The sequence below is a fragment of the Myripristis murdjan genome, chromosome 17, assembly GCF_902150065.1.
Source record: "Myripristis murdjan chromosome 17, fMyrMur1.1, whole genome shotgun sequence".
Lineage (NCBI taxonomy): Eukaryota > Metazoa > Chordata > Actinopteri > Holocentriformes > Holocentridae > Myripristis > Myripristis murdjan.
This window is the reverse complement of record NC_043996.1, coordinates 9,448,703-9,472,531: the sequence shown is the minus strand read 5'-3', so window position 1 is coordinate 9,472,531 and position 23,829 is coordinate 9,448,703. Positions and strand designations below refer to the sequence as shown.

Genomic DNA, 23,829 nt, shown 5'->3' with positions numbered 1-23,829 from the left:
ACTTTCCTTAGGTGTTGCAAGCTAAAAGATAATAAACCATAAATGCTGATAAACCATCAGCAAAAGTGAAAGCAAAGCTCCCTTAAGACCTGATCAGAGCAGAAATAGCACTGCAACTCCATAACTGCAAATTTAACATCGCAATACAGTATACATTTAAATAAATAAAAAACTATTGACTGAAAAGTCCACTCTGCTATCATCGACCAGTGCGCCATCAAACTGAATATAAAAGCATATTTTTTTTTGGCATTGTAGACCTGCTGAAGCCCACTCAGCAACACTCAAAAAACAAAACAAAACAAACAAGCAAACAAACAAACAAACAAAAAACATTGTATCAGACAAAGATGTAATCAGTTAATTGCAAGCTCATATGAATAAGTTATGACACAACAGGAAATACATTGTTTGCATTTCTTCCAAGACTTAAGATCAGTGATTTTAAATAGTCAGTCACCTCTTGACTTTAATGTGGTGTTTTGAACAGTCCAAAGAGATGTGATTGTAAATCTAAGAGTATCATCCTGAGCGTAGTGAGATAATAGAAAAAGTGGAGGATGGTTAGAACAGCAATTGTATTAGTGCTGCCTTCAGTTCTACTTAACATCCCTAATCGTATAGCCCGATTAGATGTTCAAGAGTCACACCTCTGCAAGAAAATGTTGTGTGTCATCCCTTCATTCATTTGTTTCTTTCTTGCAGATTCCTTTTTTGTTATGCATACAGCGTTGGGGAATTAGGGTATGCATTGTTTAAGCTGCACAGAAGCATAACAGAACTGCATGAAGGGAATCCAGACTGTGTTTGTGCACCAGGCGGTATGGTGGAGGGTGCAAGCATCGATCAGTGGGAGATTGGTAAGCTCTACTTCCATGTATCAGGAAGGTGCTTGCTTATTTTAGTAACTGTAGCAAGCAGTAAATATTTTCTTCAGCTGAGCTTTAATTCCGACAACACAGCCTTAGTAGGGGTGCAAAACCAAACCATAAAAAAAATGAACCGGTCAATACATAATAAACCCTACAAAGTTCTCACCAGTGATGGTTGGACCTCCAGGAAGACTGAGAGTTATCTGAGTGTGAGTGTTCATTATATTTAGAGCCGTGATATGGAAAGTGCAGTGTTACAAATGCATCTATACAACCACAGACATACAGAAACACACTTAACTGATGAATTCATGAATATACTGAATGTATTTTTCTGTTTGTTTAAAAAAAGTCTAAGTAGACTTTTGCCTTTGAAAGAATATTTGTTGATTTCATATTGTTATCCTAATCGTTGATTGCACAAGTTACATTTGTTTCTCAGTCAAAGAGACAGTAGTCATATTCTGTTAATTCCTTTACTGATGGCAACACAGGGACTCAATTACAGGGTATCAAAAGTTCATGTAAATAAGAGTTTGCCTTTATGTATCTGTCCACTGTCCATGGTGCTGAAACAAAGCAGTACAGAGAGAGAGAGAGAGAGAGAGAGAGAGAGAGAGAGAGAGAGAGAGAGAGCATACTACATATCAGAGCCCTAAGACTGCCATCTATGGCTGAATTTGCACAGGTGATTATGAACCCCTGTTGAGATACATGCAGCATGACTGCTCCCTGTTTCGACAGCCAGGAAAAGTCATTAATTGCTTAGCAAAGAGTAACAAATGCGATGTAAACGCAATTAAGACACTGTAGATGTAACTGTTTGCACTCAAGCTGTTTTCTATAAAAATGTATTCAGAGGAAAATGAGGACATATTTTGTCTCTGGGCCAGCATCAGTTGAATGCTGGAAATCATAAATAATTTAGAGCCATGCATTACATTTGGGTGGGGAACACTTGATCTAGTGTGCATGTTTTCTTTCTGGTTGTTTCCATCTCTGGGGTGTACAAAGGTCAGACATCCCTGAAGTGCATTTTAAACTGCAGAGTCATTCTGGCACCGACTGCCACAGGAAACAACATGGCTTTCCCTTTCTTTCTTTTTGTCTATGTCCCAATTATCTGTTTTTTTTCTTTGTCTATCTCTTCGTCTGTCTCATCTCGTTTTCCTCTCACAGTCTCTATGTTTGCTTTTTCTTTCTATCTTTCTAAGGTGTTCCAAACCTGCAGTTACATATAGGCCTTAGGTGGGATTCACCTTAGACTGCTGCTGGACCATTATATTTTAAAGTGCTATTTGTAGTGCTTTTAAGAAAAACTGAACTTTGTTGGGTTATGTAGTGCCATCATGACTGGTGGTGAAATATCCTAATTAGTTGCTCCGAGCTCCCCTGGGCTGCTAATCCACAATACTGTATCATACTCCCCATTCACTTCCATAGCACAGCAAAACAGATCCCTAAAATAACACTTTTCCTGCATAAAAGAACCATGTTTGTTATGATAATATAAAAAAACAAGTCCTGTAGACATAACCTGCCAGATCTATTTTCCAATGCAAATAGGAAAATGGAGATGTGTAATTTCCTAAATAATGGGTACCAGAATTTGCTGGGATTTTTTAAGCGGGATAATCCACTTTTTTGTGTTTGTGATGAGCTAAAAGCTATTTTTTGGGACCTGTTTTGCAGCACTATGGATGTGAATACAAAGATAAAGATAACATATTCTGGATTTGCAACCCAGGGGAGCAACAGGCAAGGATGTTTCTACAACATGAGGGCTCATGTAATGCCCAGGTAACTGTACCTTTAATACAACATATAACAATTCCCAGTCTGTCTCATCATCTTTTCTGCCCTTCTCTCTGTGTTGAAATCATATTGATATCTTATGTAGACACATTACACGCATGCACACACACAGACACACACACACAGACAGACACACACACACACGCACACAAGCATACATACACACACACACACACACACACACACACACACACACACACACACACAGGAACAGACTCAGGCAGAAAGCTACACACATAACAACCCAGACAGCCAGACAGTCTTCTGAGAACAGCGGGCAGCACCATCCCTCAAGGTCAGATCCTTTTTTCAAGCGTTATATTTTATGGCATTTCTGCTTCATTAGACTTGAGGCTCTTTAAAACTTTGGGGCCATGGGACCCCAGTAAAAACATACAAGTACACTGTTTTCATGTGGAGAGCCAGCACAGAGTAACTTGCTGTGAATACATTAAGGAACACCTCAGCTGTTTGGCAAATACACAGTTTGATCTGCTGTTGTGTATCGGCTGCAAGATGACTGGTAGCAGTTCAGTGTTTAATGCACTACAGCACCTTGAACAAGACACAAAGTTGGCTCATCCTTTCCCCTCTGAGATTCCACTTGTTAAAGATCAAAATCAATCAATATAGAAGAGGATAGGGAAGCCTTGAGACACGGATAGTGAGTGTGCTATTCTGACAGCAAAGCAACACAAAAGACTCAAGTGCTTTTGAAAGGGGCATCTTCGTATGTGTCACCAGGACTGAACAGGTAGTTTTTTGAAACTCAAGACCTTTAGTAGATTTCAGGCAGGATACAGAACACAGTGTGGATTATGTTTGTCAGGATATCATAACTCACGTACTATGAACAAAACACAGTTGGCAACCCACGTAATCTATAACTTTGACAGTAAACCAGAGAATGTCCTCTTCTATGTTGTATTTGTAACAGAGAGGAGTGATGGCGATTGTGGCAGTGATTGAACTTTATAATCTTTAAAGCTGCACTAAGTGATTTCCAACCACTGGGTGCAGACAGCTTAAACTCCATTTGTAAACACACAGAATGAGGTCTGCCTCTGGGGTCATGTCAGTTTGGTTGTACAAATTTGAAAGTTAAGGTGAAAAATTGTGTTTTTGGGATGTAAATGAGGGATACACCTCACTCTCTCTTGGTCTCTGGTCTACAATTTGAGAATGTGGTGAAGGTGCAGACCTTCAGCTATAAGGTAAGCTGCTTTGAATGAAACTATTAGTGCTGACTGCAGCGACAGAGGCCCTCACACAACTAATCTGAAATTTGCATATGTTTATCTGCAGAATGTGCGGTTTCAGAGAAATTTTGCATGAAGTTGAAGCGGTGAGGGGGTGAAGAGGAGGACAGAGTAGGAGCTTATTCTCTGGCTGATACGGAAATTTGGAAAGCTTAAACCAGGCAATAACATCAGGGTGGCTGATAATTGTTTGGTGGACAGACACCCACAGTGATGACTCTTACATTGCATCTTACTGCAGAAAAAATGCATGTAATCATCTTTAATTTAGCTTTGCAAGTGCCCTTGTGTCAGACTGAGAGATGAGTTTATACTTCAGTTTCACTCCAATTTGATTGGTCTTGCATGTCTGATGAATAACAAAAAATTAATCACACCCCTTATGGAGGACAAAGGTAAGGAAAAAAAACACCCAAAACTGGAGCTATTTCTATTAGAATGAAGAACTAACTGGCGACTTCATCAAACAGCAGAAAAAAAGGATGTGAAAATGTCTTATCCCAATTCTTCATGCAGCTTAATCCAAGTCTTGATTCTCCATTCTCATGTTCAGTATATTCCAAAACAAAACATTTTAGACATCCAAGACAACACAGGATGAACAAATGATTCAAACTATACAGTTTTTGGGGAAAGCACTTCTTCAACATCCAGCCAGTCAATAGCTTTCCTCTTATGGCCCAGAAGTTGATTATACTCTCAAACAAATCCTGGCCAGTTTCCAGACTTCAACATCATCACTGCTGATCATGTTGATGAAGGCTCACAATCACCTGTCACAACGGAATAGTATGGGTGTATTACAGATTTCCCGAATCTTTTAGGAGCCCCTGAGTATTCCAGTTATTGAGTTTTGTATCTCTGATGTTCCTAGATGCCACAGGCTTAAAAGAAAGCATATAGTTTAAGTGACAATTGTGGAAAAAATGTGATAGTATGACATTGTCAAGACCTCTAGGCTATATTTATCAGAAAGCTTCACAATTGTAGATGAATGAAAGCTAAGGCAGAACATAATATTATAAAAGACTGATAACTTTATGGGCTGATGATGCAGCTGCTGCTTAGGGATGGTTATCACTCCAAAATATCATCTAGAGACATGTATCCTTTAAAAATAAAAGATAACAAATCTACATTTTGCTACCTTGACTGGTACCGAAAATTATTATTATGTGGTTTGACCGATGGACTGATAAGAGCTAGGGTTTGATCAGGCCACTTTCTGACCAACTAAACAGTTTTATAGTTCAGGTGCATTCTGAAAAATCAGCAAAAAGTTGGTATTTTTTTTAGGACTACTTCTGTTATGGCCTAAAAGTCGCTGACAACAGGCAGGGATGAAAAGGAGAACATTGTTTTGAAATTAACAAGTGGGTTGTTCTTAGCTAAATCAAAAGATGTGCTGAAAAGAAACACATCCTTTTTAAGAGTGCTGACAGAGCCTCTGATGCAGTCACATTTCTGAATGTGGTGGTTCATCTGCATTAACTCTGAAGAAGGTTGGGATGCCTTGCTGGAAGGCACTTCTGCAGTCAAAGGGTGTACCATAGATGTAATAGTGCACAACCTCCTGTTGCTGGCTCACAGCTGGAGTACAATTTCAGCCTCTGGGCAAACGTGCTGCCTCTAAATATAAATAAACAGGCTGTGGGTCAGTTACAGCTGGGCAGCAAGGTCAATATCAATAAGGTCTATTTACTTTAATTTCAATGTCCTGTTCATTCAAGTATTCTGTGCATGTTTTGTGTTTTGTTGTCATTCTCATTTTGCTCACTTCTTTATCCACCTTCCTGTTTTCTGCTCTTGCCATATTACCAAGGCAACAGTAACCTTGTCTCCCCACACAAATTACAATATATCATTCCCCTCCAGGCCAATCGGTAGCATATATGTCACCTCCTTTTGACCTATAATTGTAACACTCCCCTTTTCGTTAATCAGTGCAATTGTGAAAATGCCACAACGTAGTCATTATAGGCATCATCTCAGCAAGTTTGGGAGACATTTGATGAAAACACATGAACAAACAAACAAAGAAACTAAAGGATGGAGGAGGCCACTCCATGCTGCTCGCCAAATTTCACTGCGGGCAACAATCACAGGCAGTGGCAGAGTGATGATTAAAAGAACATACCAGTGATTTTGAATGTTTGGCTCATAATTTAAACCCATTTTACATTGCAACAAACTATTTTGTAAATCATGCAGAGGTACTAAAGATTTCACAGCAAATAATTATGAATTTTTAGCTGAAACACCAACCTTATAATGTTCTGCTTCTGTGGCTAACAATATCTCCATTCATAGACGACTAAACTAATAATTGATTGTGTAATACAAAGGTTTGTCCGGGGACTATTTTCTGGAGGAGAGACCGTTTCACTCCATCCTATTTCAAGCCATCAAAACACAACAATGCTGCTACTTGTAGGAAAAATAATGATTTTATTACTTTTATTTATCTAAAAGTTCATTTTCATATTGCAGGGCAATGAACAGAAACCAATGACTGACTAAAAGGAAATAACACTGAGGTTCAAAAAAATGACTGCTTGTTGGGGAAAGATTAGCAGAAACGTGAAGTATATACATTTTGTAGATTATACACTAAACATGCAAAATTACTGGTATGGTCCTTTAAAGAGCCAGGCATGTGGCTAGAAAGTTGATCGTTCAAATCTTGGGATTGGTTGGGAGAATCCGGGCAGGGAGAGTGATTGAGTAACACTCTCCTTCCCCAGTATCTACTCTCGCTGCCCCTTGAGCAAAGTACCTAACCGCTAACTGCTCCAGTGGAGATGCTCAGTCACTAGTAGGAGAAGATTGTGGTTGTGTTGGGCAGCTCTGTCCAAGTGTAATTGTGTGAGTGCGAAGTACAACAGTGCTGAAAACCTTTCATTAACCCTTGTTGATCCTTCTCTGGATAAACAACGGTTGAAAAAAAAAAATGCAATATGGGTGAAATCCATCCTCCTTTAACATGTTCTGGTTACCCTGCCCTTGACCTGTCCCTGCTACCTGCCACCATTTCTGTGGAGCTAATATCGGTTTGTGTGTGTGTGTGTGTGTGTATGTGTGTGTGTGTATTGCCTACACTAAAGTCTCTCTCCAAGGACAGTGTAGGTTAGTGTCAAACCACAGCATCCCATCCTCAGTGATAGCTGCCACTATCTCCGGAGAGAAACAAGCACTTAGAGGGAGCACGAGAAGAGACAGAGAGCGATGGAAGGCGATCTGGAGAGTGGTGGGGGTTGAGAAGTGAGGAAGGGGCCAGGAGAGAGTCAGGGTAGAGGGAAGTAGAGGGATGGTAGAGGGAGAGATTGTGAAGGAGAGAGCGCAGTGGAACAGACAGATAAGAGAAAGCCAGGGAATAGAGGGACTGAACACTTAGTACTAACAATGGAGTATGAGACAAGCATTTTTTCTAATTAAAGGAATACTTCACCCATTTTGAAAAAAATGATATTATTTCACTTAGCAATTAGAGGACAGTAACGATGCTATCTTCCTCTCATTGTTATTGAGTGCTGGACACTGGCTAGATGCTCCAAATGCTAACTGTTAGCCTCCTGCCACTGAATTTGCAAAACTGCCACCCATGTGCACTCAGTAGTCGTATGTGCATTTTAATTTTGGAAAGCGACGCTTGTAATTTTATACCTTCTTTGAGTGGATTAAGGCGGATATTGTTAGCTGGTCCACCTCAATGGTGGGAGCGGTAGGCCATACTTCACACCAGCAGTGTTGTGTCTTGTAAATTTTAGGACCACATTTTCCTTAAGAAGAAAATTCCCGGTGCTTGTTGTTGCAAAGGAAATTTTTGCTTTTTGCTATCCAAGGTGTTCATCCAAAGTAATATTTTAGGACAGCATGAATGGGCAATATACATGTTAGCAAAAACTGAGGTGAGATGTTTGGAAAAAAATACAATGTAGCTGATCTAGGGCAAAAGAGGAAATGTCATGGCCATGCAAAAGTCTGGGGACGTTTCCTTGGGCAGCAGTGCTCCTGTAAAATGTTGTCTGAACAGGTGCGGTGCATCATCACCTTTATAATGCCAATAATGTTTTGATATAGTCTGAAAATGTAATGAGGACTCATGGGGGAAAATGGAGGGCAATGTAAATCAGCAATATTACCCAATCATATATTTTTATTATGTGTTGCCTGTGTATGTACTTGGCCTGTTACCCTGCCATGTTGACCAAAGTGTATCCTGGTCAAAAAGGTGCTATTACACATGGAATGTACTGACCAAATGAAACAACAGCTTTTAAAAAGACTTCCCTCTGTAATGACTATTTGATAATTCTTTCTCAAGCTGCCCAGACATTTTCTCTGTTCATCTGCAGAGAAATCAAACGGGGTCTCTGTGCCGCTCTGTCTCCCATGAAAACACTCGGCAAATTCACCGCTTCATTTGTGCCACATGTGTCAGTTGGGTTTGACTGCTCTCATGTCTAGTTGTGACAGTTTGGTTGGACGTTTGATAGTTTAGTCGCTGCTGTAGTTCTGATGTGTCCTACAGTAAAAGAACATCCGTGTACTGGATATAAGGCAGTAGGTGTATGTGCAGTAAGTGAGGATTGTTTTGTACTGTAATAAAAACTGAAAACATTAGTTAAACTTAGTGAATGTAATACACTCATATAGAGCAACTAATATGACTATGGGTGAGGATGTGAACTATCACTTTAAGTTCTTCTATCTCATAGTAATACCTCAGAAACTGTTACTTATTACCATTTGAGCTTCGCTGTGCTGTGAGTCAGAGTGTCAGTCTGAGCCGGTCCATCTATGAACTCTATTTGTCAGTTTGTTTATCGTCTGTCAGTCTCTACCTGTCCGTCAGTCTGCCATCCACTCTGTCTTAGACTTCAAAAGTGCTATAAGAGCTGACATCATACTCTGCTTGGACACAGCTGCTGAACTAAGCACACTCACAAACACACACTCATCACTGGTGTGTGTGTGCGTGTATGTATTGATGACCTCATCAGATCTGTATGTGTATGTGTGTACATGTCTGAGACCATAGGTATTGATGCACCACTGTGCTGCAGTCACATGTGACTGCAGTGTCCTGTCTCTCTCTCTCACACTCACACACACTCACACAGACACACACAGACACACACACACGCACACATATACACATGCATGTGTTCACTAATGCAAAATGACTGTCTCCCTCTGGCAGAGTCAAACATATACACACATGCTATTCTCTCTATGACACACAGACATACACACACCCCTACAGATCATGTTAATGCAGAGGTCCCCCCATATCTCTCTCCCTGTCCCTCTATCTCTCTCTATCTCTCTCTCCCTCTCTCTCTCACCCTTACAAGTACACACACTGCAGGGATGTGTTATCATGCCTCAGCAAACATAGCTTCATCCGAGCTTGATAAAAAGACTAGCAGACTGCAGTATGACTTTGCCTCTGCTGTGCTGCTACAGGAGCATAAAGTTAACAGCTCCGACCTGACATATTTCGCTATAACTGAACTCAAAATTGAAACATATCGAGGCCAAAAAGGCTTTTAAAAAGTTGTAGAATGGTAAACCCTAATAACTAAGCCTTTAAAAAGTGTTGAGGTGAAAAAACTCAAAATGCAAATGTAATATGTCTCCTATATGGAAACGTTTGCATAGATCCAGTCAGGAAGCTCACACAAATTGGACCAATCAGGGTCTTTTGAGGAACGACCGGTGTGGTGTAGGAGATGACAACAGTGAGAAGCTACAGTGCAGTGATTTGGAAAATGGAAATAAGAGCATGTCAATGTTGATTTTCCCTACAAAAAAATAAATAAAAATCGTGTACCAACTAACAAGCTAACAAGCTTGAAAAATGCTTGCTCAATTTCACTTTCACAGTGGCTGATGTTTGTTTAGCCTCAGCACTCTCTCATTATGTCATGTGGTTCTTTTGTCTGATTGGATGAGTTAGGGTTAATGATAGACAGATGGTTGATATAGTGGTCCCAAGACTTTGTTTTGTGAGCAGCAAAAATAAAATCAGTATATAGCTGTGTCATGCTAAAAGGAATTGCAACAACATCAACAAGTCACTCCCTCCTGAAATCACCAACATCTACAGTAGTTTTTAAGACTGGTAGCTGGGGGGAAGTCCAGCTCAATGTCAGGAGGCTAACAGTTAGCATGTGGAGCATCCAGCCAGTATCCAGCACTCAGTAACAATGAGAGGAAGACAGCACCACTACTGTCCTACCGAACAGCTGGGGGGGGGGGGGGAGGATATTAAATAATATCAAAGTTTTCAAAATGGGTGAATTATCCCTTTAATCACAGATAAAGTCAGAACGAGCTTCATCGCACCTATATTGTGAATAAATTGAAATGAAAAAGAATGAAAAACAGTGCACCAAAGCATGAGAATCAGAGATAAACAGGGGTGCCGAAAAGTACACAATCAGAAATAGAGAAACACAAAAAGAGACACATTCAGAGAAAAAGGGGCAAGAGTGTGAGAAAACATACTTGAGGGGAGGAGACAGAGAACAAAATAAATAGAGAGCCATGGGAGAAACGGGAGAGAGACAGAGAGAGATGAAAAAAAAAAAAAAGCTGGAGGAACAGACAGATAGGTGAAAAGAGAGAGAGAAAGAGAGAGAGAGAGAGAGAGAGAGAGAGAGAGAGAGAGAGAGAGAGAGAGACATCGCCTTGTCTCAGACCATACATCTCAATGATTGGTAGTAATTCTGACATGTACCCTGACCATCCAGCTAAATATGTCAATGTGCCAATCCAACAAGCTCATATGTCTGGAATATCTCTGCATGCCACACACATAACCCTCAGATAATACTAATACTAATACTAATAGCATTGACTGAGTTACAAGTACAGTAACAATGATAACAAACAAAACAATCATTAACAAATAAATAGTTACAATAAAAGGATTAGAAAGGCCTTGTCAAGGGAACAGAAAAGATACTGGAGCACCGTAATATATAACCTAAGGAAGGATGACTCCAAGGGTACATTTGCTACAACACATTAATTATTCAAGTATGCGTATCTCACAACACATACAAAGTAATGGATAACAGATCCCACAGTATATGGTCACTTACAGTTTGAGCAGGATTTCCCAGTGTATACAATAAAATTCACACTCACTCACGGTTGAGCAAAATAGAAATGAAACTGCTACACAGAGCTCTGGCATCGCTTTCTATTTGAACAACAAACTGCTGTGTTTCTCAAGTGACAGGAGTGGGCAGGTGATAAGAGCAGCGGGCTTGTCAGACAGATGTAGAGGTGTGATTCTCCGCTGATCAGTGGCTTGAAAATCAACCGAACAGCGGCAAGAAAGGCGGACTTATGACACACCAACAAACTCACAGTTAGAGGAGAGCACTCACTGTAGTCCAGTGCAGGTTTAGGCATCGGGGTAGCCACAGTTGTGGTGAATACGATGTGATATTTACAAAAAGAAATCACATGAATCTGTTAAGGGTGATGCAAATTTCATGTCCAAATAAGCTATTCTAGACCCATGAAGTTTCCAGTCCACCAAGAAAATTAATAGTCAAATATCTGACTATAAACAAAGTCCAGTGCCAGTCCTGACTCTTGATGCCTTTGGCAACAGGCCTCTTCCCAGCAGCGATTTTGACATGAAACAGTAGGTGAACGCAGGTGTTACTAATGACATTAATGAAGGCTGGGTTCCATTCAGGACTGACAGAGCCCATCCTGTGTGTCACCATGAACAACAGCAGGATCCCGGCTCTATTTGACCTAAGTGGAACATAATGCATGTCATTAGTAACACCTGTGTTTCCTCTGCTATTTCATTTCCAAGTGTCTGCTGTGAAAAGGATCTATTGGTTTCTTATTAGTTTTGTAGATGAACTGAGGTGGATTTAGATCCGACTGAAATCATTCTGACTGAAGAGGTCAGCTGAACTGTTTACAGGGATGACTGATGGAACTTAAGGAATTGATCCAGAAGTTTCCAAAGAGCAACAAATGACAACAAAACTTAACAGGTTGTTGATGGCAGGAGAGTAATGTTACTGTAGGCCTATTGTTAGCTAACTAGGAATGCTAGCACTTAGTTAGTTAGTAAGTCAGCAATGCTAACACAAACTCTTGAAAACTAATGTAACTGAAAACAATCACAATCACCAAAGTCATGGGCAAAGCCGCTGAGGATGGATATTTTCTAGAAATCAGACTATAGAGAATGAAACTCGACCAAGAGTGGAACATTTAGCTTTTATTCTGAACCAAAAACGAAATCAGCGACTAAAATCTTCCCCAAAAGGTCCGTGGGACAAAATGTTATTAAATTGAAGTAATGTAATGTGTGTCTATTTGGAGGTCAGCGCTATGAAAACATTTGAGACGCCCTGCGGTAGACCATCTGCTGTCAGTGAACTGGATGCACACAGGCTGCTGAGCAGTATCTTACAAGAACACCCGTATGGCACATATACACTGTAGCCTGCAGGGTTATCCAGTCACCAGTGCTGTAAACAGTCCAGCAGCAGATCTGACACACAAACACACACACACAGACACACACACACACACACACACACACACAGCCTAGGGATGTGTAGCCTGCTTTTGATGATCATTATCATCACAGCTGTGCACGTGTATGTCAAAGAGAACGAGAGACGGTACAAGACACACTGCTGGTTCATTGTAATGGATTAAAGGAACTTGCACAAAAGTCAGAGTGATACGTCATCTCCTTTTAGCATCATAAACATCAAACCAATCAGCGAGACCTTATCTATCTGAGCTCTCTCTCTCGCTCCTCATTTTTTCCAGCTCTCTCTCTCTTTCCATTCCTCTTATCATTATGGCAGGACATGAGGCTGTGATAAAGAACATACCTGTGTGTACCAGTGGAAACACAGGTACACACAGGGTACACAGCACATGCAACACATGGGGCCACGTAACAAAATAAAAAGGACAAAGTAATAATAAAAGAAATAAAAAATAAATGTCAAAAAAATAAAATCAATACATATAAAGCACGCTTACAAATCACAGTTTAGAACACTCCTGAAGGAAAGCGATGTTAAGTACCGTTTTAGAGCATTCATTAAAATAAAATCAATAGACTGCCAAGCAACATCTACAGCACTCTGCCTTATCATTAATCTAAATGTGTTGATGAGGCAGGACATCAAATGGATGTTTAAATGGCCCGATGTCCTAAATAGAAGAAGGTAAACAGAAAAAGAAGATAACAAAATAAAAATGAGAAACTTTCTGTAAAGAAAGAAGACAAATCAAAGAGGAAGCAAAGTAATTCATTCCAGAAATTGAGATATTTTGCTTAACCAATAAGCATATTCTGCTCCTCCACCACAACTCACTTATCTATGGCTCGTGACACACTGTCAGAGTTTGGCAGTGACGGTCGACTTTATGAATGAGCGTGAATGGCTGCAGTATTAGATTATGTACAGCTAATGTAAACCAGTGTTAATTTTTTTTTGAAAAAAGCTATGATTAGCACGTTTTCCAGAACAAAAATGAGATGAAAATGAAACAAAAATTAACATCTGCTGACAAAACCTATGACGAAATATGAGATTTTTGTCAGCAAAAAAAAAGAGAGAGACAAAAACATCAGAAACAGATGAATGAAAACAGTGCAATATGTGTAAACCTTACTTTTGAAATGAAGTACAGCATAAAAAGATAGTAGATGCAAAATGTGAACAATTCAGTAAAATTAGACTAAAATGTTTGTTTTTATCAGCTAAACCCACCTGAAGTTTTTGTAAACAAAACCTAGACCAAAGCTAACAAAATTCAAATGACTGAAATGTGATGAAAATTTAAGTGCATTTTAGTCAAAACACTGAGACTAAAACTAAATCAAAACTGTCTGTCAAAATTAACAGTGACAGAAACTATGAGAGTGTTGTTCATGATCATTGTACAACATGGTGCTACAATTACCTCCCGTGCTCTGCTTCCCACTCAGAATAATCCATAGACAAATTTGGTGATAAATACCTGAATAATAGCCAAAGAAATGTGCTTTACAGGTTTATAAGCACTCCAGTTGGAAGTAGACAAATGTATTAAGGTACAGTATAAAGAGAGGGGTGGTAATCAAAGCAAATCACCACAGCCAGCAATCTACGAGGGACACATGGATTATTTTGGTGTCTACGTTCTCATCACATCACTAAGCTGACCAACTGGACAATCGACCGATCAACTCGCTGTCTATCTTCAGCACTGAGCAACTGATGTCCACTCTCTCACAGCTCCTTGTAACAACACCTGTGGATGAGGGATGCTGCCAAACTCTGTTTCCCTACAGCTCTGGACTGTTGCATACCGTATACTGACAGCTAGATGGGGTTACCATGCAAATCACTGGACCAGACTGTGCCACTGGCTGGATGCTAAGCGTGTTTGTTTGCATGTGTGTGCATGTGTGTGTGTGTGTGTGTGTGTGCGTGCGTGCGTGTGAGTGACGATGATAATAATGATGCTAATACAGCACTGTCTCCGGGCTGACACAGCGTCACAGTGACAGGAAGAGAGTGAGACAGCAGGGAAGGGTGCAGCCGACAGAAAGAAAGACTGAGCAAAAAAGATGTAGAGAAGGGAAGAAATGGACACACAATGGAATGAAGAAAAGATATGAGCGATGGAAACATGAGGGCTAGAAGACAAGATAATGCAGAGAGGGAAAAAAGGAGAAAAAAGGAAGTAAAGACAGAACAAAAGGCAGGACAGGACAGTCTGAAAGCTGATATATCTCTAGACAGGGTTTGCAAGGATGTCCAAGCAATTACACATATTCTTCACACACACACACACACACACACACACACACACACACACACACACACACACACACACACACACACATACACACACATGAACACACACACGCACAAGGTGACAAAGTGGAAATGACAAAATAAATAGTCAGTTTGGAAATGGCGAAAGATGGATCAAGATATAAAAACCTGTTTCGCCAGAATATCAGAAGGAAAACAAAGGCAGCAGCAGCATCATGCACGCACACACACACACACACACACACACACACACACACACACACACACACACACACACGCACTCCAAGGACTCCAGGTGGCCATGGCACACAGAATAGCTTGTAGCGCCTATATTTGTTGCAGTGATGCCAACAAGAAAAAAATGTCCAGGATTATTATTGACTGAATAACTAAAGATTTTTCTAGGGATTATTCTGGGGAGACATTTTATAGGCAATTTGCATTTTAAAGGAACATCAATGTATCATTACAGCATTAATTTTGAGCTATCAGTATAAATCCTGTGAACAAACAAAACCCCTACAGAGAAAGCTGGCGGGCTCTACACCGCATATTACATTGTGTGTGTCACCAGGTTGGATTTGGCAGGAAATCTGCTGGATTGCGTTACAGCACAAATATTAAAGGCGCTGGTTTTCCAAGACCTCCTGGCAATGGAGGGTGGAGGAGGAAGTTAAAGACTGATTCCAACATGTTTATCCAAACAATAGCAGGGAGTGGCACTGAGGTCTGAGAGGTCACGTGATGTGAGAGGGAGGCTGCCTGTCATCTACTTACAGTAATTCCATGAACAGCAATTCCATGAAAGTGTTACAATTAATTTGAAAACAACATATTTTTGTTTAAAAAAGGTACATGTAAGGCTGTTTCATGCCTGATGACCATATTCTGACAGTGTCTTGAATGTGTTAAATTGTTGTAAGGTTGCAGATGTTGTCGTTTATAGTCTTATATTAAATAAATACATTTAATATAAATATTTAATATAAATAGGAATAAGTTTCCTTGTCCTCCATATCCTGGTAGCCAGCTGACATCTTTCCTAAACAAAAACGTGTCCAGCTGCTTGCGCATGTTCCAGTGCTTCATTTAAATGTTTCAGCATCGTTGTTTCACTTTTTGGAAAACGTCTGCCGACACATGGCTTGCAGCCTTTAAGGAGACTAGCCGCCTTTAAACTGATGGTAATTTATGTTAAGCCCCTCCATCCAAATCAGGGATGGCAGGGAAGGTTATGCTGATGGACTTTCTTTTTATCTATTCATATTCTTCTGGTATGCAAATTTGGAAATAATTAATAACATTAACACGTTACTGTAATAACAAAGCTTTTTGTGTACTTTTTAAAAGTATTTTAAGTCAGTAATTTTATTTTATTTATTTATTTTTTTTTAATTTTTACGCATGCGTGCATTTTTTTTGTGCTTCGCTAAATTTTGCAGGCTCTACAAAAGCATCAAGAGCTTTATTGTAAACTGACAAATTATGGAGGACTTTGCTGGGAGCGACCAGAGGCTCTCATTATGTAGCAGCAAGTGAAGTCTCTCCACAGAGCACCAGATTACACCAATACCCTGTAGAATAGATTGTGGCCTGTTTTCTGATTGAATTGACACAGTCAGGACTCCAGCCCCTTGTTAGCACAAATTATTCCACATACATACCCTCCCTCCTCTTACTAAATTTGAACAGCCCTCCCTCTATATGAAACCCATGCCTCTGTGTGTCTACAGGGCTCTTGTGTCTGCTCTATTTAACTCTCCAGCCAAGATCACTCCCTCCCTCTCCCTCCTTCATTCTTCTGGCCTTCCCTCTCCTCATCTTCCTCAAAGCCTCCATTTCGTTCTGTCCAAATTTACAGCCCCCCCGCCCCCTTCCCTCCCATCTCTCTCTCCATCTATCCACTGTTCAGTTCATCTCTCTGCTCCCGTGTAAGCTGAGTGGAGCTCAGGAGGTTAACAGGTTGCTTAAGCATTGCTTTCTGTCTTATTATTGCAGAGAAACACCGTCAGTGTTTTTACATGATAAACACTGTAAAACCCTGTAAAAACGCTGGAAACTGGTGTTTTAAGCCACGCATTTTCAAAGTAGGGTCAGAGGACCGCTAGGGGTCTTTGAAGGGCTTCCATAGGGTCCACACTTTGACTACATTTCAATTCACTAGAAATTATTACAGCACAAAAATATGTATCAGTGACTATTTTAACATTATGTTTTAATCTCACTGCTTTCAATCCATTTGTCAGTGTTGAACCCACTTAATTTCTCTTTATTTTAATTTTTTTCAAAATACATTTTAATTACCCATAATGTTTTCCAAATTTTCTAGTTCTTTACAAACTTCTTACTAATTTGCTTATCACATTTTTCCCATGTTTCTGAAAAAATTGAAGTGAATTTGCTCAGGCTGCATGATGCTTTTTTAGTTACATTATATATATTTAATAATTATAAATATAGCTTTCTTTTAACTAATAAAAAAAACTAATGTTCTTCTTCTTTTTTTTTTTTTTTTCTAATGTTTCCCTAGAGCATTTTTCCACCATGTCATGGTCCCCTGGACAAAATCTCTTTAAATGTGGGTCTGTGGCTAATGAAAGTCAACTCTGTGCTTGGGAAGATGAAAAAGTTTGGAAATCCCTGTTTTAAGCAATGCAAATCAACTTTCTTCAATAATCTACTTGAAACAATTGAACAATTGACATTTGGGGAATATTCTGCAGTTTTCTGCCTTCTTTCAAAATAGTGATTCTTGAAAATAGCCTGCCTGAAGCAAAAGGTGTATTATCATGGACATTTGCAGTATTGATTATGTTGAGTATGACTGCATGCATCATCAGAGGTTTCCAAGAATCTGGCAATATCAAAATCAATACTGCTATCAGTGTATAGGCTGAACAGGCAAATCAATTCAGCATACACAGCTTGAGTTATGACATAATAAAAGTGGAATACAAATGTTTGGGCAGCAGTGTGGGCTAGTTGTATCATTTGATGGATAGATTTGCTCTGTCTTACTGTCCTCAGGTCTTTGCCTAAACACCCCCACCCCTCCCCCCTCTCTCTGTCTTACCACTCTTGGTGTCCTTTCCATCCAGTAAGGGTCGATAGTCGCTCTTGGTCACTGACTCTCCCACCTTGTCGTCGTAGCTCTCTTTCTCCAGCGAGGCCACAAAGTCTCTCTTCAGCAGGCCCTCGCCTGGAGCCCCGCCAGGGACCCCGCCGCCGACTCCACCCACTCCACCCAGAGCATCTCGCAGGCTCAGGTCCATAGTCCTGTTACTGGAATAAAAAAAGATGGGGGAGGCAGAGAGATAACTCGATTACTTCAACAGTCCGTTCTGATAACCTCGCCACTAGCCTCACCCACTTCACCTATAATATCCATTATGAACCACAAACAAGATTATTATCCCAGAGCCTATAAAAACCATTTTGTCTCAAAGTGTCTTTGACTGTAGCCTGGCTGACGCCGACTGTGTAGGACAACCACGACCTGTGATTACTGGTTTGGACAGGCTCCATCCATTTGACAGCATACACTCAAATTCTGAAAGCTGTTTTTGACTGGTTGGCATGTTTGCAACACCTTTTGCTTGCCAAATGAAGGTGCATTACCCTTCAACCTGCTACACCAACCTGCTATCATGGTGATTGTGATTTATTAGTTTCAAAATGCAGAAATTCAACCAGTGTTGAACACCACTTTAACTTTATGTACACAGGCCCCTCATTATCATTTTAATAAGCCGACAGAATCAAAAAAGCCTTTCAGAGAAGTCTATAGAATTAGTTTGACTGATTTCAGTTGTGTGATGTTTAGTTTCAGTATTCTCATTTTACCTCAGTTTATCCTCCACAAAATTTGCACAGGACCTCCAACAAAGACCGGTCCACTGCCAATACTGATTTCCATGTTTTTCTGATAATTTAATTAATTAATGAAATTAAATAATGAAAATATTTTCTATTATCTGTTACCTGTAGCAGGATACCAACCTGTTACAGATACCCTATCCTATCCTATTACATCATATCATTTGTCATCATCAGATAGGATAAAATAGCGTAATATAACAGCACAGAACAGAACAGAATGTGTTATTTTTGAGGAAAGTATTCAAGACCATGTTGAGGCTGATTTTTTTTTAGGGTTTAAAGTGGGATTAGAGTTTTCTAATGGACAGGGAATAAATGTAAATTACCAGGACACCCCCAGCAAAACAAAACAAAACCATTTGTTTGCGTGTATGTGCATGAGTGAGTGTGTTTTCTCCCCGCCGGGTGTCTAGACATTGGACTATAATTCTTCTGGAACATTACCCTTTTCACTACTGAAGTTAACAACGGGAGACATAACAGAAAATAAAACTTTGAAACCTTTGTTAGCAAAAACAAAAGACACTTACTGTTTTTGTCTTCACAGTTTAAACCAATACAGTGCTAAGACACTTGAATATATCTGAAATACACTGGTAGCTCTACAGGAAAAATCACCATTTATTTTACATTTTACTCCTTTTTTGTCGAAAATAAACAAGAACTAGGTAACTAGCATGAGTAGTGCTAGCCGCTCATAGCTGCCACCTAGCTGCCCTGGATACATTTACCACTTTAAACGAAGAAAAAACATCCTAATTTAACTTACACGGGTTAAATACCACTTCTGAATCATTTCTGACGACCTTAAAAGGCGAGTAAACTGATTTTGGTTGGATTTAGCCTTCGTTAAGCTACGTGGACTGAATGGCTAAATTGTAAAATGTAGTAAACATGAGCGCTGTCACGGTGCTTGGACAGCCGTGACCCTCGTACAAACTCTCTCGTTCTTTCTGGGCTGTGTTTCTGTTCATCCCTCCATCCACCCACCCGGCAAACAAGCCGTCATTGTCCTGTGACTGTAACACACACACACACACACACACACACACACACACACCCTCATACACACACACTGAGGGCTTACAGTATAGTGTTAGTGGGCCTTGAGAGGAACTGTAGGCCATTGTTTTAGAGGAGGACACAGTTAGTACAGTAGACAGCTCTCTCTCTCTCTCTCTCTCTCTCTCTCTCTCTCTCTCTCTTTATCTTGTTGGGTTTCTAACTCTACCCGTCTCTTTTTCAGTTTCTTCCTCTTTTATTCTCCTCTGCCTCCTCATGTATCTGTCTCTCTGTTTCTGTCTGTCCATATCGCTCTTCCTTTATGATACTGCCTCATATTTCTCTCCCCATTAAACATTTCTCTTTTCTCATTTACAATCGTGCACACCACTCTATCACTCTCTCACGCACGTTGCACTTAATAACGGCATCTTTCTCTGCGACACACAGCGGCACATAAACCAACACAGAAGCATACACTTGCACTCAGCTGAGAGAAGATCGAGGCAGCGTTCCCAGCGATCCTGCTTCAGTCAGCTCGGACTGCTGCAGCACAGTGTGAGGCCAGAGTGTGTGTGTGTGTGTGTGTGTGTGTGTGTGTGTGTATAAACTAGGCGAAATAATGCTCAGTAGTCTAGCTGTCAATTTCCTTCGTCCATGTTTCCATGGCACAGTTTTTTCCCCTCCGACATTGTCTTTTATTGCGCCTACAAAAATGAACAGTCTCTGAAATTAAGCCTCCTAACCTCTGTTACCCTCTCGCTGTATTATACTGCAATACTTAGCGCTCCACTGGAGAGGTTTCATAAGCCCGAGCATTCAGCAGCCCAGAGTCAAGGGCTCTTCGTTTTCTCTCGCACATTCTGTCCGGCCATCACAGATTTTTTTTGTTTTACACATTATTATTATTATTATATTTTTATTTTCCTTTTATTTATCAAGGGAAATTGTAGTGTAGTGTACTATGTCTGCTCTCTCTGCACAGTTTTGTAGATTTAATCAAGCTTAAATAAAGACATTTTCAATGCCAGTTAGAAGGACATACAGTTTATACAAGCATATCAGCTAAAATACAAGTGAAAGTGAATATATCTGACATATTACGACTGGTCTGAGTGATCAGGGTGATACTGGCATTTAAAAAAAAAAAAAAACCCAAAGAGTAAATTTAAGACTTAAAATGCTTTATTTAACTTGATCCAACATGTGATACCTTTAACTTTTAGATGTTTTTTTTTCCAAGCACTGCAGACATCCCTGGTCTCAACAAAGGGACTGAAGTGGTTTTCAAGTGTACTGAATGTAAAAAGGCCTCAGCATACACTGCCCCTGTGGCCCAAAAGCATCCTACTTACAGTTGCAGTACTAAATAGTATATGTTCTGGTCTGTGTCAGCCATTAGTATGATACAAAGTCAAAGCAGTGCACTTTTTTTCTTTTTACTAAACAGAAATGATGCAGTGTCATGTGACCTATGTCCACATGTCCTCTGCCACCCTGCCAACCTCAAATTTGAAAAAACAGCTAAATAGATAAATAAATAAATAAATAAACAAACAAACAAAAAAATCATGTGTATCAGCAGATTTTTTGTTTTATTTTTGGCTACCACTAAATTTAGTTATCATATTGAAGTATGTATTATTGTACTATTTCACTGTTTTACGTTTTCTCTTTCATATAATTTCACTTATTGTTATTATTTTTTTTCTCCTGAGAATTTGAGCGGCTGCAGCTGACCCAGTTTCCCCTTGTGAATCGATAAAGCATTTCTGATTCTGAAGATACCAACATCTGTCAAAACAGCCGATTTCTGATTAAACATAGATAATGGAACCGCTAAAGCTTTTAATGGGCAGTAAAGGAAGAGGACACCAGGACATTCATTGATGAGAGACATGAAGTACAACAGGCATTTTTAATAGCAGCCATTTAGACGTGAAATAGCAGGTAAACACTGTTACTAATGATATTTAATTTAATTAATGAGACTCTGTTCCATTCAGGTCAAACAGAGTCGAGGTCCTGCTGCTGTTCCTGTTGGCTCAGCGGAAAGGCTCTGCTCCACTTTAATGGAACGGATCCTTAATTAACATCATTAGTACATGTGTTTACCTGCTATTTCATGTCTAAATGGCTGCAGTGCAAAAAGCTCTGGTATGTTGATTAAAGGGATAGGACACTAAAATATGTATTTTTTTTATTGTCATTGCTGGACGTAGAAAGCATCATGTTTTTTCTCCTCAGCTGCACTCGTTATCCTCTACCAGGTTCATCTACAGCAGTAACGTTAGCACTGCCAGTGACTTGGCATTGTTTCTGGGTACAAATTTTACCCAGGAATTATTTTACTAATCTAAAAATATATCAGAAATTAGGGCTGGCAAAGTGCTGCAGATCATTTAGATGCAGCTATGCCCTCTCTGGCTAATGATTATGACAGCATCAGACATGACTTTCTCACATTGGCTCTGCTCCTGCAAGCCGCCACTGTGTATGTTTTTAGCAACTCTACAGCTCTATAGTGATGTCATCTTGGAAAACACTGGCTAACATATTGAGCCATAGCTTTTTCAGTTCCAACACACACCACATTTTCACTTTTTTTGGACAGTCGGTTGGTCTGTAGGGTCCAGACAATATTGTTACCCTACAAGAGGAACAAGAACCCACTCACCCCTGCTGGGATGGATTACTGTAGAAAACGCAGCCCCTAAAACTCCATTTAATTACAGTTACTGACTTTTAGCAGCTCTTAAATCTTGTTGATGAAGTTTGAAGTCAAGAATACTGCTAAATTAAGAAAATCAACCATCCTCTTAAAACAGATGTGTTTTAAAACTGTTCTGAATTAACCTAAAAGTGGACATGGATATTGGTCAACTTGACTGGGACCAAATAATTATACTGACACTGACAGTCCCAGCTTCTGTGAAATGAGACAGTTCATGATATCTACCTTATTTTCTGCCTTATCCAGCTGTGTTTGAATGTAACGTCAATGAACAAGGAGGGTGTCCATGGCCAGTAAATGGCTGTGTGTGTGTGTGTGTGTGAGAGAGAGAGAGAGGGGGAGAGGGCAAGAGAGAGAGAGAGAGAGAGAGAGAGAGAGAGAGAGAGAGAGAGAGAGAGAGAGAGAGAGAGAGTTGATGAATGGTGGCTGGACGAGACAGCTGTTGCGTTCTGGGGGATTAAAAACTATCACTGTACCCACAACCCCTTGCTCCTGAACCTTCTTCGCCACCCCACCCCCATCCCTCTCAATCCCACCGTCTGCTATGTAATCATCTCATCCCCCAAAAAAGCTGAATGACAGCCCTCATACAAGCACGCACATGTACACATACACACGCACACACATGCACACACACACACCAGGGTTTGGCAGGAAATCAAAGGCTTTATTTTACCATAAAAACTAGGGATTTTCACAGGGGGCTGGCTTGTGTGTGTGTGTGTGTGTGTGTGTGTGTGTGTGTGTGTGCGTGTGAGTATGACTGTACTGTATGCATCTCAGTCTTTTGGACAGAGGCTACATATTTATATATATATATATATGCACTAGTTCAGTGTTACTTCTGTACAAATATTCACTGCATACTAGACCACAACGGTTATGTAAAATGCAAAATTAGGAAAAAAAAAAAAAAAAAAAACACGCATGAGTCTTCATTATTCATTATTTTACCACTTCATTATTTTACCATGGTCTTTGTTCATTAGAACAAAGGCAAAAAGACTACTTTTGAGTTAGTATTTCATGGTTTTAAGAATAATTTCACCACTGTAAAGCTTGCATTATGTGAAAATGGTGACACAAAGAGTTTTTTGGCAACAGGCCTGTAACTGGGGAAAAATGATATAAACTGGCCGTACATGTCATTACTGAAAATACTTCACTACCCAGCATGCATTGCACACCTTCTTCTCCCATGCCTTATTTCGACTGACAACATTTATCATGTGAAAATCATTTACATTTATACACCGAAGACCGAAGACATTTGCCGGCCTAAGAAGGTGTGTGACCAATTCTTTACACGGCAAACAGTTTTAGGTGGGCTTCCTCTCCACCATATAAACATGAGTACACACTACATTTCAAGTGAAAAATCAGCATCATGTATAAAAAAAGGCATGGAATTCAACAAATGATCCCATTAATTT

General features: G+C 39.9%; 1 protein-coding gene across 3 annotated transcripts in view; it reads right to left on the bottom strand.

Moving 5' to 3' along the window:
* The window catches only part of map4l (microtubule associated protein 4 like), a 221,665-nt gene that overhangs the window by 184,708 nt on the left and 13,128 nt on the right, over positions 1 to 23,829 (bottom strand). For all 3 annotated transcript variants that reach the window (XM_030074008.1, XM_030074009.1, XM_030074010.1), the window contains exon 2: positions 17,855 to 18,063. In XM_030074008.1, coding sequence (XP_029929868.1) covers positions 17,855 to 18,053 — 199 coding nt within the window. In that variant the 5' untranslated portion in view covers positions 18,054 to 18,063. The remainder of the gene's footprint in view (positions 1 to 17,854; positions 18,064 to 23,829) is intronic.